Source organism: Sphaerodactylus townsendi, linkage group LG15, assembly GCF_021028975.2.
Source record: "Sphaerodactylus townsendi isolate TG3544 linkage group LG15, MPM_Stown_v2.3, whole genome shotgun sequence".
NCBI classification, from domain to species: Eukaryota; Metazoa; Chordata; class Lepidosauria; order Squamata; family Sphaerodactylidae; genus Sphaerodactylus; species Sphaerodactylus townsendi.
Window position 1 is genome coordinate 7,623,430 of NC_059439.1, and position 15,775 is coordinate 7,639,204.

Consider the following 15,775-nt stretch of genomic DNA (forward strand, 5'->3'; position numbering starts at 1 on the left):
TTTTAAAGTGTTCAATCCCCAAGCTTAGAAAATGCATGCAAATTGCTAATTTTAAGAGTCGAAAGAATAAATTTGCAGAGAGTGTAACCCTCTTATCACTACCAGCCGAGAGAAATAAAAGGTGAAAATCATGTGAGCAGACTGGAAACTCAGCGATAAGAGGTGTTATGAAGTGTTATATTCCCTTCGAGTGGAATGTAAACCACAACTTAAGAAAAAAAATGAGTTAGCGATTCAGTGTTCGCTCTTTGGCGTAGAACTTGGGTACTCTGGATCCTGAGTCAATGGCAAATACAGACCTTTGCTTAGTGGGGTCTAGAGAGAGAAGGTATTGAGACTCGCTGGTATTTCCAGCTTTGGGACTGTAAGGTGACTTCCCCCCATACTTCAAGGAAAAATCCAAAACTTCGAACTCGCCTTCCTGGGAAACCTGATTTTGTTCTTCTTTTCTCTCTGTTCTCCCCCCGCAGCCTGAAGACATCGGTCAGTCACCCATGGCCTCCATGCCCGATGGGGATAAAGTGGACTTGGAGGCGTTCAGCGAGTTTACGAAGATCATCACCCCCGCCATCACCCGGGTGGTGGACTTTGCCAAAAAACTGCCCATGTTTTCAGAGGTGAGTGGAGCAGTTGGGAGGCTGACATAAGAAAATAGACGGTCTGGAGGAAAAAGGAGTTTGGCATGCTTGGTCTAGTCGGGTCTGAGCCAGCCTGTCCTGGTGTGGGTTGGGGGGAAAGGGGGGCCTCTGGTGCAGCTTCATGGGTTCAGCAGCCTCTTCGTACCATCATTATGGTCCTCGGAAGTTGATTTGTCAGCAATTTTAGTACTATATGCAAAATACAATTTCTTTTCCCCTATCCCAGTTGCTTGTCATCCTATCAGCCACATTTATTTAGAGATTTGTAACCCGCTTTTCTCCCCAAAGGTTGTGGGGGGGAGGGGCGGGGGTGGCGCCCAGGGCAAAATGGCACCCCTCCACTTTAGTTCAGTCGGTTGCTCCGGGCCGCAGGACCTGGCTTCTGGGGCAGGGTTGGGCAGGGGCTTCTGCTGGGCCTGGTGAGGCAGGGGGAGGGGCAGGGGCAGGGGTGTAACGAGGCAAACTGTAGCCCTGGGCAAAACCTGAATTGGATGCCACCCCACCCCCCATGGGTGGCCACTCCACCACAACCAATTTTTTTTTGGCACCAGGATATTGGTCCCTGCAGGGGGTGCGTTTTTAGACATATCAGCACCAAAATTCCAGCGTATCATCAGGAGGCTGTCCTTATGCGACTCCCCAAGTTTGGTGAGGTTTCATTCAGGGAGTCCAACGTGCCCCATCCCCCATTCTTTGATAAGAAGATGGGGGCTACCCTTTTGAGGGTCCAATAACTTTGGACCCCTGAACCAAACTGCACCAAACTTGGGGGGTGCCATCATGACAGTCTGCAGATGATACCCTGAAATTCTGGTGCTGATATGTCCAAAAATGCACCCGCAGGAACATCCCACAAATTTGCCCAAGAATCTTTGTTCTGCATTGAGTTTTCTGCATTGCTATCAATAAGGGTTGCAGGCGGGGGATTTCTGAAGGCACAGTCTTAAAACTTTCATGGTCTCATCAGGAGACTACCCTAATTATACCCCCCAGGTTTGGTGCAGTTTGGTTCAGGGGGGCCAAAACTGTAGCCCCCATCTCCTATTTGCTCCCATTGGAAACAATGGGGGATAGGGGCACCCCCTTTGGGAGTCCATAACTTTGGACTTCCTGAACCAAACCTCACCAAACTTGGGGGGTAGCATAAGGACTGTCTCCTGATGATACGCTGAAAATTTGGTGCCGCTAGCCTAAAAACACCTGCAGGCCATAAATGGAAAACCACTAAAAATACCCAAAAACAAACCCTGCATTTTGATGTCCCACACCCCCCCCTGGGGAGGGGTGTAGGGGGCGATTTTCCACCCACGACGTGACCCCAATGTCGCATGTCCAAGGCACTGTGTGCCCCCCCCCACCCCTCCCCCGGGCAGCTACACAACAGCCTAAAGCAGCTTGCATTATTTCCCTCTCCTCCATTTTATCCTCCCAGCAATCCTGTGAGGTAGGCTAGGCTGAGAGTGTGTGACTGGCCCAAGGTCACTTGTCAAGCTTCCATGGAAGAGTAGGGATTTGAACCCAAGTCTCCCAGAGACAGGTCTGACACTCTAGTCCAGGGGTAGGGAACCTGCGGCTCTCCAGATGTTCAGGAACTACAATTCCCATCAGCCTCCGTCAGCATGGCCAATTGGCCATGCTGGTAGGGGCTGATGGGAATTGTAGTTCCTGAACATCTGGAGAGCCGCAGGTTCCCTACCCCTGCTCTAGTCCAATGGTGGCGAACCTTTGGCACTCCAGATGTTATGGACTACAATTCCCATCAGCCCCTGCCAGCATGGCCAATTGGCCATTCTGGCAGGGGGTGATGGGAATTGTAGTCCATAACATCTGGAGTGCCAAAGGTTCGCCACCACGGCTCTAGTCAGTTCACCAGACTGGCAGTTTTGATCGTGGTGGCCAATATTCAAGTATTTTCTGCTGCCCCATTTTTTCCATTCATTTCCTCTATACTGATGTATCAATGCAGGGGTGTCCAACTCTGGCACTTCAGATGTTCATGGACTACAATTCCCATCAGCCCCTGCTGGCATGGCCCAATTGTAAAATTGTAAAAGCCCATGGTATGGATGGAAGAAATCCTCATTTTGGGGCAGTTAATGCCCACATTAGACTCCAATAAGCTATAGTTCTGGTTCCTGGGCTGGTATAACATAAAACTATAATTGACTTGCAAGCATGAGACTATCTAGTCTCAAGATTACTCAGTGAACTTCATGCCACAGTGAGGATTTAAACCTGAATCATTCAGATCCTTGTTCAATACTCTAACCATTACGCCATACTACTGAGCATGCTGGGAATTGAGTATCAGCTCAGTGGTACAAGAGGAAGTAACAAAGGAAACACAGTCCTCCAGTAAACAGTTGCTTGGGTATTCAGCAAGTATTTATAGCCCACCATAATGGGCAGGATCCAGTCAACTTCCTGGTTGGGAGAACTATCTGGTTAGTCTGTCGGAAGAACAGATTCCATGCAGGCAAGTGTTTTTTTCTGCCCAAGAGCAGCCCTAGGCTCTGACAGCTGAGTCTTCCACTGCCCTTCACCTTTCCAACCGACTCTTTTTCAGGCAAATCCTAGATCCAGGTTTCCTGTTGCTCTTTACCCAACTTTGCTTCCTATCTAGACTCTTTATCTCTCTTCCTCTGGGATCCCCTTCATGAAACCTCCTTGCCTTCTAGTCACAGTGTGGGCTCCATCCAGTGGTGGGATTCAGCCGGTTTGCACTGGTTCAGCTGAACGGCTGAATCCCACCACCTTGGGGATGACGAGCAAGGGGGCTTTCCAAGGACTCCGGGACTCGGAAAGCCCCCTCGCTTGCCCTTCCAGGCCAAGCTGCTGCCGCCGCCTTCCCTCACCCCCACCCCCACCCCCTCGCGGCCCAACAATCCGCAGCAGCCAGTTAAGTGGGCGGGGGGGAGGAGTGGCGGGGGGGGGGGCAAACCATTAGTTAAATTAATAGAATCCCACCACTGGCTCCATCTTTGCTCTGCTCCTGTTTCCCAAGCAGCAGAAATGTGTGGATTCTAGATACTGACGAATGAAATCAAGCGCTGCCACAGGATGAAAGTGCCACCCCTAAAAAGCTGTCCAGCATGGGCCAGCTTGCGAGAAGTCCTGCCCTGACCCCATTCCTTTCTCTTCTTGCCTTTCAGCTGCCTTGTGAGGACCAGATCATCTTGCTGAAGGGCTGCTGCATGGAGATCATGTCGCTGCGGGCTGCCGTGCGCTACGACCCTGAAAGCGAAACGCTGACTCTGAGTGGCGAAATGGCCGTCAAGCGGGAACAGCTGAAGAACGGCGGTCTGGGCGTGGTGTCAGATGCCATCTTTGATTTGGGCAAGTCCCTCTCTGCCTTCAACCTGGATGACACAGAAGTCGCACTGCTCCAGGCTGTCCTGCTCATGTCCTCAGGTATGTGGGTATGGGTTGTGCTCTCCTGATCCCATCTCTCTCCCAGTACACACCCCTCAAAGGGCATTCAGATGGGACTGTTTCCGTCAGAAATATCACACGGCATCTGTGTGGCATAGGGGATGTTCTTGGAAAGCAGTTCAGCACAACTGCAGGGGTAAAAGGACAGAGAGCAGAGTGGAAGATGACTGCATGAAAGGTCACGAAAAAGGTTGGTAAAACAGTTCTTTAAACCACCGAGTGTTTGGGCAAGTGGGCTCAGTGGAGGTTTGACAGATGAAATAGCTAATGGGTGGTGTGTTGAGCAGCCAGGTTGGAAAAAGAACTGGAGCTGGTTGGTAGGCTCAAGGCGTTGTTGTTGAGTGCTTGCTGATCAGTGTGATTGTTAGGCTGGGGCTGAGATCTTGGATTGGGGTCACAAGCAAGTGCCTGCCCACTGAGGATTCACCTACACCTTAGGGCAGGGGTTCCCAACTTGGCACCGCTGGGCACTATGGTATTCACCAACACCTTTTTCTGGTGCCTGCCAAGTGTTATTAGGAAGTATGTGGAGCCAGTAGGGGTTTTGCCCAGCAAGGCTTCTGATTGGCTATTGGAGATTTGATTGACTGTGCAGATTTTTTTAATGTGGTTTTGGCAGCAGCTGCCACCACAGCACAAGGATCTACATTGTATTACAGAAGTTAATCTGTGGGAACTATATTGTGGCTGGCTCTGCCTCCTGCTGCAGCCATTTTGTTGCTGCATCCACCATTTTATATCAAATTCCAACTATGCCTCAAGTTCAAAAAGCACAGAGTCCCTGCTGTAGAGTTTGATTAAGGACCCAGAGAAATAGGCAGTACAGCGGGAAGAAGGCCCTGCCTCATTTTCCTGGGTCTTGTGCGCAATCCCACATTAGGACTGCGCATGTGCAGACCTGCCTTTGGAGAATAGAAAGCTTCAGTTTCTGTTCTGTCACTAAGAGCACTCGCTCCCCCTCCCTTGTAGGTTCGCAACTGCCCTGAGTCCAGCTCCCGGAGATCCAATTTTGAGCTTCACCCGAAAGATACAGGTTTATCTAACGCCTCTGTCAGGGTTTGTCTATCTATCATATTGGCATTTCGGGTCAGGGTTGGCTCCTTTTCAGTTTTGTCCCACCCCTCCTTGAAAAGATTCCTCAGAGGGCTAAATAACCTATACCCTACCTTCAAGCCCCTCATTTCACAGTAGAGCCTGGTGCTGGTCCTTTCCAGGCTCATGGGCAAGCTGCTCAAGCCGTTGGCTTCATGCGGCCCAGATGTCCTGTCATAGAAGGTGGCTTTCTGGGTCGCCATAACATCTGCCATAACATCTGCCAGGACCACTATGGTTGAGGGCTCGTCTGTCTGGACTTGTTCACCAAATTCCGCACTGATAAAGTGATCCTTCTCCCCAGCCTAGAACTTCCCTGAGGTGGTCATCCCATTCCACTTGGTCCAGGACATTGTGCTGCCAGTGCTATGCCAACAATGCAGTCTGAGCAATCCCTGCATATTTTGGACCTTCAGAGTTCCTTGGTTTTTTATATGAAGCTGTTCAATGAGGACAATAACCTCTTTGGCTGCTTTGCGGACAAGCACAAGGGATGCAGGGTAACAACACAGACCCTGCCAAAGTGGGCATCAAGGCCTGTGCTCCTGCTGATGTGGAATGCTCAATGCTGACCTGAGCATTCAGGACTACTCAAACTCAGCCGCTTCTGCTGCCTGGGCATCCAGCATGTCCTTGGGCAACCTCCTGGTCATTCATGTCCACCTTCATAAGACACTACGCAGTGGATGTTGACCAGGGAGGAGGCGGGGCCGCAGCAGCTGACAGGGCCGCGGTTTGCCGCCGGCTGCTTCTGCCTCCTCCCTCGATCTCCATTGGCGGTGGCATCAAGGGAGGAGGCGGGGCCGCAGAAACTAGCAGCAAGTCACAGCCTAGTCAGCTGCTGCATCCCCCTTCCGGCTCGTGTGCTGCAGGGGATAGCCAGGGGGCGCAGTGGTGGGATTAGCTGCCAGTTCTTTCAAACCAGTGTAAATCGGCTGACTCCCACCACTGATGTTGACTCCAGAAAAGAGGCAGTGGTCGGGAGAGCAGTCCTAAAGGTGATGTTTAAGTGATAGCCTCATGCCCTCCCCCAAGGTGAGGAAGCTTGCTACTCTCCCAGTGTGCACAAAAGCCCCACGAAGATGAACAGCAACGTTGCACTTAACCTGTATAACAGTAGATCATCTAGTGGGCTTCTGTGCAGTCACATATACCCTCCCTCCTACGCCCCCAAGGGCTGCAATTTCAAACTCCACAACTCTCTGCATAAAGTATGTAGCTGTGGCGATGGTAGGAGAACTGAGGGACGCACTCCGCCCCCTCTCTTTTGACATGCTACGTTTAGACGGGACATTTCCCGTCTAATGAAGGGAGGGGGAACGAGTGCTCTTAAAGTGACAGAACTGAAATTACAGCTTTTTATTCTCTGAAGGCATGCACAGTCCTAATGTGTGCCTGCACAGAAGTTCACTCAATGAACCATCATTACACAGGTAAGTGCAACATTGTTTTTCCTTTCCAGCTCATCTGACCTGTGTTCTTCTTTACGTTCCCTTGACAGACCGCAGTGGGCTGATCTGCATCGACAAGATCGAGAAATGCCAAGAAACCTACCTATTGGCGTTCGAACACTACATCAACTATCGCAAACACAACATTCCCCATTTCTGGCCCAAGCTCCTCATGAAGGTGACCGACCTGCGCATGATCGGGGCTTGCCATGCCAGCCGTTTCCTGCACATGAAGGTGGAATGCCCCACAGAGCTCTTTCCCCCACTCTTTCTCGAGGTCTTCGAGGATCAGGAAGTCTAGGGTGGGGGGGAGGGGGTAAACAGGGTGGCACGGGAGAATTGGGGAGGCAGGCAATTTGGGACTGGGGCGACGTCTGGACTTGGGCCACGGAGCCCCCACCTCATCACTTCGGACACAACAGATTTTTGGGGAAAAAAATTTGTTCTGTTTTATTGTTTTCATTTTTCTTTTCATTTTTGTTTTGTTTTTCTAAATATTGCACGTCAGCATCAAGTGAATCACACGGAAGCGGGAGGTGAGGCGTCGGTGATCGGGGCTGGGACACCAAAAAAAAGAGAAAGAAAGAAAAAGGTTGAACTTTTCTTACAAGGTAGACTTGTACAGTAGCCAATTCTTCGGTCTAGGCAGACTTTAAAACAAAAATTGGGCAATATGATATCTCCCTCCCTACTTATTTTACTCCTGCCAATCCCTTTTGACCTGGAGTTCTCTTTCAGGGGTGAGACAAATTGTCTTAAATTTTAACACAATTAAAGGTGGGGGGATTGTTCTACATACTACTCCCCCCCAATCCTTTGCCCTTCTCCCCATCAAGACCCCCCCCCCCCCCCAGCACTGGAAACTGCCTGTACCTCTAGTTTTAGCCCTGATCCAAACCTCTCTCGTTTAAACGGACTTGATTACCAATATATATAAATATATATATGTTTCTTTTGCACATAATGGTCCCAGGAAACGTCAGAGTGTGTTTGCTTCTTTTATTCTTATTTTCAGTTTCTTTTAGAACTTTTAGCATTTAGTTATCCTCCCTGGGAGGCTAAAATATAAAATGCACTTTTTTGTAAAAGAAAAAAAAGATTTTTTAAAGAAAAAGAAAAGGAACAGAAGAGAGAGAGAGAGAGAGAGAGAGAGAGAGAAGAGAGAAATCCTATTAAATTATTGATGGGGAGGAAGGAAAGTCCTAAGGTGGTTTGGCAAAAAAATGAGAAAACCCAGCAAACTGAGATTCACATTCCTAGTGTGAAGGACAGATGCACTTTGAAATAGGAAAAGACTCCCCCTCTCTTCTCTCCTAGCGGAAAAGCAGGTGATTGAGTGAGAAATCTATTTTATTTTGCTTCGAATCGCACTGCAGGGCTCTGAACTTCAGGGGCACCGGCTTCTTATTCCAGTGCTGAGGGGTAAATTCATCCCCTCCTGCAAGAAATAAAATTTCAACCTCTCCTGTTTCCACCCCTGAAACCCCCACTCCTCCCTGTGGCCAATCTACCTCCATGTTGGGCAAGGAAGGTGGGGAGGGGGGTCTAAAGTGTCCCCACTCATTCTTACAGCTGCCCCCACCCCCAGCTATAGGCCTGCACGCATCGCTCCCTTTGGCCTTGGAAATGGCCCTTGCTAACTCTTTGCACATGCTTTCCCACGCCACATGGCGGTACATCCCCCCCCCCCCTTTCTGCACTAATGTTATCCGTTGTCCTACCTTCCCCGCATTTCTCTCTGGGGGAGGCAACGAGCCAAAAACCTTGACTCTTCCCACTCTTGGGAGAACCAAGTAAGGGTCGAATGCTTTCCCCGCTCCTTGATTTTTGTTATCATTGTTTTTGTAAATGGCACTTATCAATGGAGAAAGTTGATAATATTCATAGAGAGGTGGCTTCATCCCAGAGAGCTACAGGCTGGAGCAGTAAGGCATCCAAGGGGTGGGGGTGGCTAGCTCTCACGTAGGGGAACCAAGCCAAGCTGCTTGCTGCCCGCTTAAAGCCCTTTCTTCGAGAATATCCTGTGCCCCTCATGCCCATAAATCTTCAGCCTTGTTCTTGCACCGATCATATTCATGTCCATGGGAAGAAAGGGCAGATGTCTGTCTAACTGGGCTCCTGTTCCACCTCTGGGGCAGGAGGAGCCACTGTTCGTATGGAAAGGGCCAGCCTTTCCATCCCAATTTTCCTTTCAGAAGACTAAAGAAATCCTAAAGGGATTGCCACATTAGACTTTTGTAGCAAAATTAAATAGGAGCCCAGTGGTACCTCCAAGACTATCGTAATTTCTTACTGCAGAAGCTTTACTGAACTCCTGAAAGTTGTGTGTTCCGGGGCGGGGGTTGTTTTGTTTTTGGCCAGCTGATTTATGGCAACCCTGTAGGGCTTTGAAAGGCAAGAGAGGTTCGGGGGTGGTTTGCCATTGCCTGCCTTTGCATCATGACCTCAGTATTCTCCTTGGAGGTCTTCCCCTCCAGACACTAGCCGGGGCAACCCTGTTTAACTTCCAAGATCTGATGACAGGCTGTCCAAGTCAGGACCGTGAAAACTTAGGGTGTATCAAATTGTGTTTGTCACAAAGGTGCTACTGGGCTCTTGTTTAACAAAGAGATCCTGTGCTTCTGCACTTGCATAGTAGAATAGACACCGCGGGCAGAGCTGAGCCTTTGGGCTGCATGCACTAGTTGGGGAGAAATGGCGGTTGGATCGCTCAGAGCCTTATTCTCAAAAAGAGGGCAGCGTTTTTAGAGGCGGAAAACGGGGCAGGTTAGTCAAAAGCCAAATTAGGCAAGCAGTGATCAAGAAGGCAGGCAATGAAGAAGCGTCCTGGATTTTCAGACTCGCCCAGCATTTGGTCTTTTGGGGAACTCTTTTCATTCTAGCCTTCTTGCTGTCTATCTGTCCCTGGCTGCTTGGGAAATGGGCTGGCCCACTGAAGCCCTGATCATCAGTTTCTCCTTCCATGACAGCAGCATGTTTGGGTGGGTGGGGGGGATGACTGGTGAACCAGCCCCCCATCACCATCCCCCAGTTCCCCAAATGGAGTGATGACAAACCCCAGTTTCCACTGCCATCAGACCTTTTGTTCAGTTCTGTTGCCTCTGGGTTGGCAGCTACATTGTGTTGGGAGGCACACGGGCAGTGCTTTTTAAGGTGTCAGATTTAGCCCCCAAACCTTCAGTTGCTGATTCCTGTGCTAAAAGATGGGAGTTGGGGATTTTTTTGAAAAAGAAAACCCAAACAAAGAACGAAAAGACCACCAGCTTCCTGATGTTTTAATTCTTTCTGTTCCATTTCAACACAAACCAAACTGTGACTTCATTAAGGAAAACATTTTTGACACTTAATGGGTTGGGCCTCTCCCATGAGCCACTTCTTCTGTGATAGATCCATCTTTTTGGTCAATCTGTTAGGCAAGATTCCTCTTAAAACTGTAATGTAATATTGGAAGGGGGGTAGCTTCTTTTTTTTTTTAATTTTTACTCCCCTCAGCCTCTCCTTTTCTTTCTCTCTCTGTCTCTGTCACTCGGTTTCCGTTGAGAAAAATCCTTTACCTCTTACCTCATTCAAGACGCTGTGGGAATTGTTACATGATAAGTTGGGTGCATGTCGGATGTACCGTCTGAAGGTTCAGGGGCCGGCGTGTGGAGAACACAGCTCCAATTTAAGCTAATATACAGAAATATATATATAAGTATGTATAATTTTTTAATTAACAAGAAAAATATTTGTACGGGTCTGTTCACAAAAAAAAATACTACGCAAGCAAAATTGAGGGTTGGAAGAAAATAAGGTAGGTTTTTAAAAATCATGTTAAAATGATGTGAGCTTGATGTGCGCACAGGGTGGGGAGGGGGGGAGACTTTGCTGCTTAGTTGGTACTGAACATGGTCCGGAGTCCTAATAGCCATGTAAGAATGTGGTTGGTTGTCTTCAGGATTGCGCTTGCTAATTTGCAAACACCACACAAGCATAGAATTTGGTATTGTGTACAAATCCTGAGAGTCCGTTTCTCTCTTTTTTTAAAAGCAAGTTTTTAGTCCTTAGTGCTACGGATGAGACATAAAAGCCTGGTGAAATCTTGAACCCAGATTAAAGCTAAGCAGGATTTCCAGTGCAAAAGCAGAATAAATCATGCAAAACGAGCACCTATATTGCAGTTTTGCTTAATTATTCAGCTTTTCTTAGCATGGAGCTCAACCTCTGTCAGTATCCGAGATTTGTTTTTTGAAACTCAGCAGTATACAAAGCTATATTCGTTTTCCCGATTAGCTTCGTCCCCAGGGAATTGCAGATGTGTCCACCAAAGCTGCATTTCTTTTTTGCTTCTCAACTTGGGAGCTGGGGGACAATGCAGTTGTACAATTCTTGGCCTGGAAAATGTGAGTTAATCGCAGGGGGAGGCGGTGGTGTGGCAAAAGAGTGGAAGGGGAGGTTGAGGGCATAGATTTGGTGGCCTCTGCAACCCTTGCAGTTCCTCATTTAAACACTTTCTAGTGGCATAGAAACAGTCTTGAAGTGGTTGCTTCAGTGTTGCGGGGCTCAGTTTCACCATGGAGAAGCAGCTCGCTCACATAGATCATCTGAACTCTGCCCCATCACTTCACTACAGGACCCATTCGCTCTGCTCCTTCCCAGTTACAGTCCTGTTAACTTTCAAAATATTCTTTGACCACAGCCTAACATCTCTGCAGCTCTTCCCTAAGCAAGCATTATGGAGACACTTGTGCACTTAATTCTTGTGTGATGTGCAGTGTGCTAAAAACCTCTGTGTGTGTGTGCATGCGTGCATGTGTGCACGCTTGCCCGGCTGTTCAGAAATTACCTTTATGCAACTTTGGCTGTGATCCAGTGCACACTAACTCAAGAGTCAGTCTTTGGTAGCTTGCTTTTGAGTAAATGTGTGTAAGAGTGAGCTGCTAGGCTCCAGCACTTTCTCTTAGAGGGAAAGAAACCCCAAATTGCTGGTGGTTTCAAGTAAACAAACTGAGGGTGTCTTGTCTAAACATCCAGATCTGCCTTACAGGAGCCCAGTCATTGGTTTGTCTAACTTAGTGTGGTGTGCTTCAATGGGCAAAAGATCTCTTGATCTCAAACTCGGGCTGTTCCCACCAGGGGTGTAGCTGCCTAAAACAGCGCCCGGGGCAAGCACACTGGCTCCCTCCACCCCCAGGCACCACTTGAATAGGTCACTGGGGGCATGCATTTAGTGAGCCACCTCACCCTGCAACCGCACCCCATCCCCACAAACTCCACATGGACTTTGGGGACAGGGCACAGTTGTGAGGGAGGGGTGCGTGCAGCTCAGCAAACACACACCCATGTGACCTACTCAGCTGGCACTTGGAGCTCCAGCCCCATCACACCCCTCCCTCATGACATGACTGGTGTCCAGCCCTGACCAAATTAGACATGCAGTGCAGGTAGAACCTCCAGGCAGGTTTCTTTTTAAATTGAAATGGAGACACAGGGGGAGTAGCAGGGATAATGAACCATTTTTCCATGGGCCCTTTTTTCAGATAACACACACACACACACACACACACACACACACACACACACACACACGGGAAAAGGGGCTCCTTTTTCTGGAGGCAAGCCCGTGTTTCACTGGGGACTATCTTTACACAATTCATGTTCTTTGCCGTAAAGTTCGGGTCCCTTCTCGTAAGCAAACATTTTGCTATCGTTTTTAAATGTGCTGCTTTCGCAGATTTGTAAAAGGTACACATGGTTAACACATATTCTTACAGTATACGCACACTTATATGTATCCAAATACTTCCCTTTTTGGTATTTGATTATTCCTCCACTCCCCTTTAAGTATTCCTTGCCTTCATTCTCTTAGCCTGCTGCTATCCCAAAACACTCCCATAGGGTAAAAATTCGATCACTCTGGGCTTTCCTTCCCTCAGCTATACCTCTTTAACCTCTTCCAAAAGTTGATTCAGCACCCATACCAACCTGTGGCAGAATTCCCCTCAACAGAAGAAAAAAATTGTGGCTAATCTGGAGCATCATTTGTGATCTGTCTCACTTAACAATGCGCCCAAGCAAATGTGTGGCCATGCCTCATGTATGAGCAGAGCTCAGCAATTCACATAGCCCAGTTTTGTTTACGCCCTTTGGAAGTGGCCATCTAAGATCCCAGACTAAGATCCCAAATTCAGACTTACTTGATTTCTGTATGACTGAGATTGTCACAGTCCCAGCGCTAAATATTAACAGCTGCCACAGAAAGCCCCGTGCAAGTCTCAGAAGTTCATCCTGAAATGTAGAGTTTGTCATTACAAAATTGAATGGCCTCTCATCTCTTTTGGTGGCGACACCTCTTCATTGTAGCCTGCTGAGGTCCCTGTCTCCCCCCCCCCCCCCAAAAAAAAAAAAATCTCTAGGAAATTCTCAACCTGGATCTGACAACCCTACTTCATCCTCTGCTGGGGGCCCCGGGGTGGCCATTTTATTTTTGTAGTGGGAACCTCCTAACTCCCCCACCCCCCATTACTGTTTGTACTGTTCTAGCTGGCAAATGGAATCTGACCTTGTGTTGAAATTTCATGGGAAAATTCTAAGAGGGCTATGGTGTTCAAGGCTCTCTTTGATCCAGCTGATAATCACCACTGACCACTCCGTTTGTAAGCTATGATATCTTTGCCAGGAACATAAGGAATTTTTTCCTTCCATGGACCCAGAAAATTGGGTGTACGTAGCCCTTTTCCTCCAACCTAAGGAGTCTTTCTCTGACTTACGTGGGTCCTTCTCTAGCGCAGGAGTGTCCAAGTTTGGCACTTCAGATGTAAATTCCTATCATGGCCATGCCAGCAGGGGTTGATGGAAATTGTAGTCCATGAACATCTGAAGCGCCAGAGTTGGACACCTCTGCTCTAGTGGAAGGATCCACTTCATTTGGAGGAAGGTGTCTTTGACAGGAAGAAGCCTTCAAACTTGAGCCAAAAAGAAAGGTGGGGGATAAATTTTAATTAATAAATAAGCTTTGCTCAGTGATGTGCTGGAAGAGGAGAGTGGGATCAACCCGTGTTTGCGCTGTGCCTTCCCCCCACCAACACCTATAATGTCTAGCAGTCGGGGGGTGTACAAACAGGCCATCACCCATGCAATGGCCCTGTAGAATTTTCTCACAGAAACCCTTTCCATTTTGTGGATGCATTCGGTTCTCGTCATCCTGAAGTCTGAATAATCCTGTGCAAGAACAATCCGAGCAATGTTCCCGCGTACGAGAAATACCTTTTGAGTCATAGACAAGCTGGTTAAGCATCAACTGACATTGGTTCTGGAGCAGGGCTTGCTTCAGGCACATGTATTTTTGTCTTAATGCCATCTCAGATGTTTGAACAGCCCCCCTCCCCAAATGTCTTTTGGTTAAAGAAGGTGATGGGACAGTACAAAGTAGACACCAATCCCATTTCCTAAATGCTCTCGGTTTTGGGGGGGTGTTTCTCTCTCTCTCTCGTATTACATTTTAAGTGGAAGTTTGGTAGTTTAAAAACTGAGCCTTTAACCAGAAAAAAAAATGCAGTGTTTTGAGAGTCACCTGCTACTTGCCGGTCATCTGCAACGGGTGAGCTTCTGCATCGCTAAGTAACGGTGCAGAAAAAATTATTTTGGTTGCTGCAGCTGTTCTGGCCCCTACGTCCGTGGTGGCGAACCTTTGGCACTCCAGATGTTATGGACGACAATTCCCATCAGCCCCTGCCAGCATGGCCAATTGGTCATGCTGGCAGGGGCTGATGGGAATTGTCGTCCATAACATCTGGAGTGCCAAAGGTTCGCCACCACTGCCCTACGCAATCTGTCCAAATTTCTTTTTTTCCTCAGCTATTAAAGAATTGCTTTATTCTTTCAGAAGCTCTTTTATCTGGTTGCATCCGGTCATGTTACGGCTACCCAGAACTGTATCCATGCTGAATAAGCTAAAAATACACACCACAGCCTCATGTGGTATGAACTTCGCCATTGCACCAGCCAACCTTTTCAGACTTCCTTAGCCAGAAACTCTGTCACATTGTGTGAGGTCTCATTGTGGAGGCTGCTTCTGTCTCTTGAAGAGTAAAAGGAAGAAATTAATTTCTTCTCCTGTAACTTCTGAAGATGTGTAAGTGGCAACTCCTTGGAAAAAGCATGCAGCAATGGGATTTTGGCTGCCCGCATCTCTCTTGAGCCATACTGAGTAGGAAAAGGAGAAGAAATTAACCTGCCCTTAGAGCCATGGTTGAACCTCACACGCAAATGACACAACAGCCATTCTGTCCCTCAGCTTTCCCTCAGTCTACCTCTTCTTCATGTTAGAAAATGACCTCTCTTCTGGGCAGCAGCTGCCAATTTCCACATTCTCCGCTTGACAGGTAAGAGATTCTTTTGACCTTGGAAGAACATAGTTTGCAGTCCTATCACTCCCTTATGTTTCTGGAGGTAGGCTGACACCCCAAAGAATATTGCCACATAGCCCCTGCCCCCACCCATGTCATCGCTGTCCTCCCTGTGGAAGAGTCCGTGGTTGTCTCCATCCCAATAACAGAGCCATTTCTCATGGTACAGGCAGAACAGCAGAATGGGGGTGGTTGGGCTGTGGAGATCCACCAGTTTTGATCAGGCTTGATGTTCTTTGAAGGCCAGCCTCTGTGTGTGAACGTGGATGCTTCTACCTGTGTGAAGATATCACACAGTGTGGTTTGCATTGGTATTTGCATTTGTGGTGTGCCCAGATGCATGCATAAATGGTTGCTATGTCCAGATGTTTACACATCTCTGAGGGGGTGTTTAAATATTTAGGCTTGGGAGCATCGCGTGGTTGTCAGGTGCACAATCAACTCAGGTATGTGCTTTGAATTTGTGTGGTTGCGGAGGTTGTTTTCTTCCTTGAGTATGCAATTTTCTGTTTGGATAAGAACGTGTCAAGTGTGAATTTACCCCTAGGTGTTAGGAGGAAAGGCGTGTGTATCCCCCTGTGTGTTTGTATGTGCATCCCTTTGTGTGTGTGAGAGAGTACATAACCATTTCTGTGCTTTCAGCTCAGAGCTGTCCTTGTCTGGCTTGTGTTTCTCTCCATATATGGCACAGAGAATGCGCCTCCCTGCCTTTGCTGCACAGACCTCATCCACAGCTTGTCTGTGGCCAAACTTGCCAGTTTCAGATGTTGGGCTG

General features: G+C 48.2%; 1 protein-coding gene across 1 annotated transcript in view; it reads left to right on the forward strand.

Annotated features, from left to right (window-relative positions):
• Positions 1–12,982, forward strand: part of THRA (thyroid hormone receptor alpha) — a 187,478-nt gene extending 174,496 nt beyond the window's left edge. The window contains exons 7-9 of the mRNA XM_048517822.1: positions 471–617; positions 3,791–4,049; positions 6,664–12,982. Of these exons, the coding sequence (XP_048373779.1) occupies positions 471–617; positions 3,791–4,049; positions 6,664–6,914 (657 nt within the window). The 3' untranslated portion in view covers positions 6,915–12,982. The remainder of the gene's footprint in view (positions 1–470; positions 618–3,790; positions 4,050–6,663) is intronic.
• Positions 12,983–15,775: the final 2,793 nt, after the last annotated feature.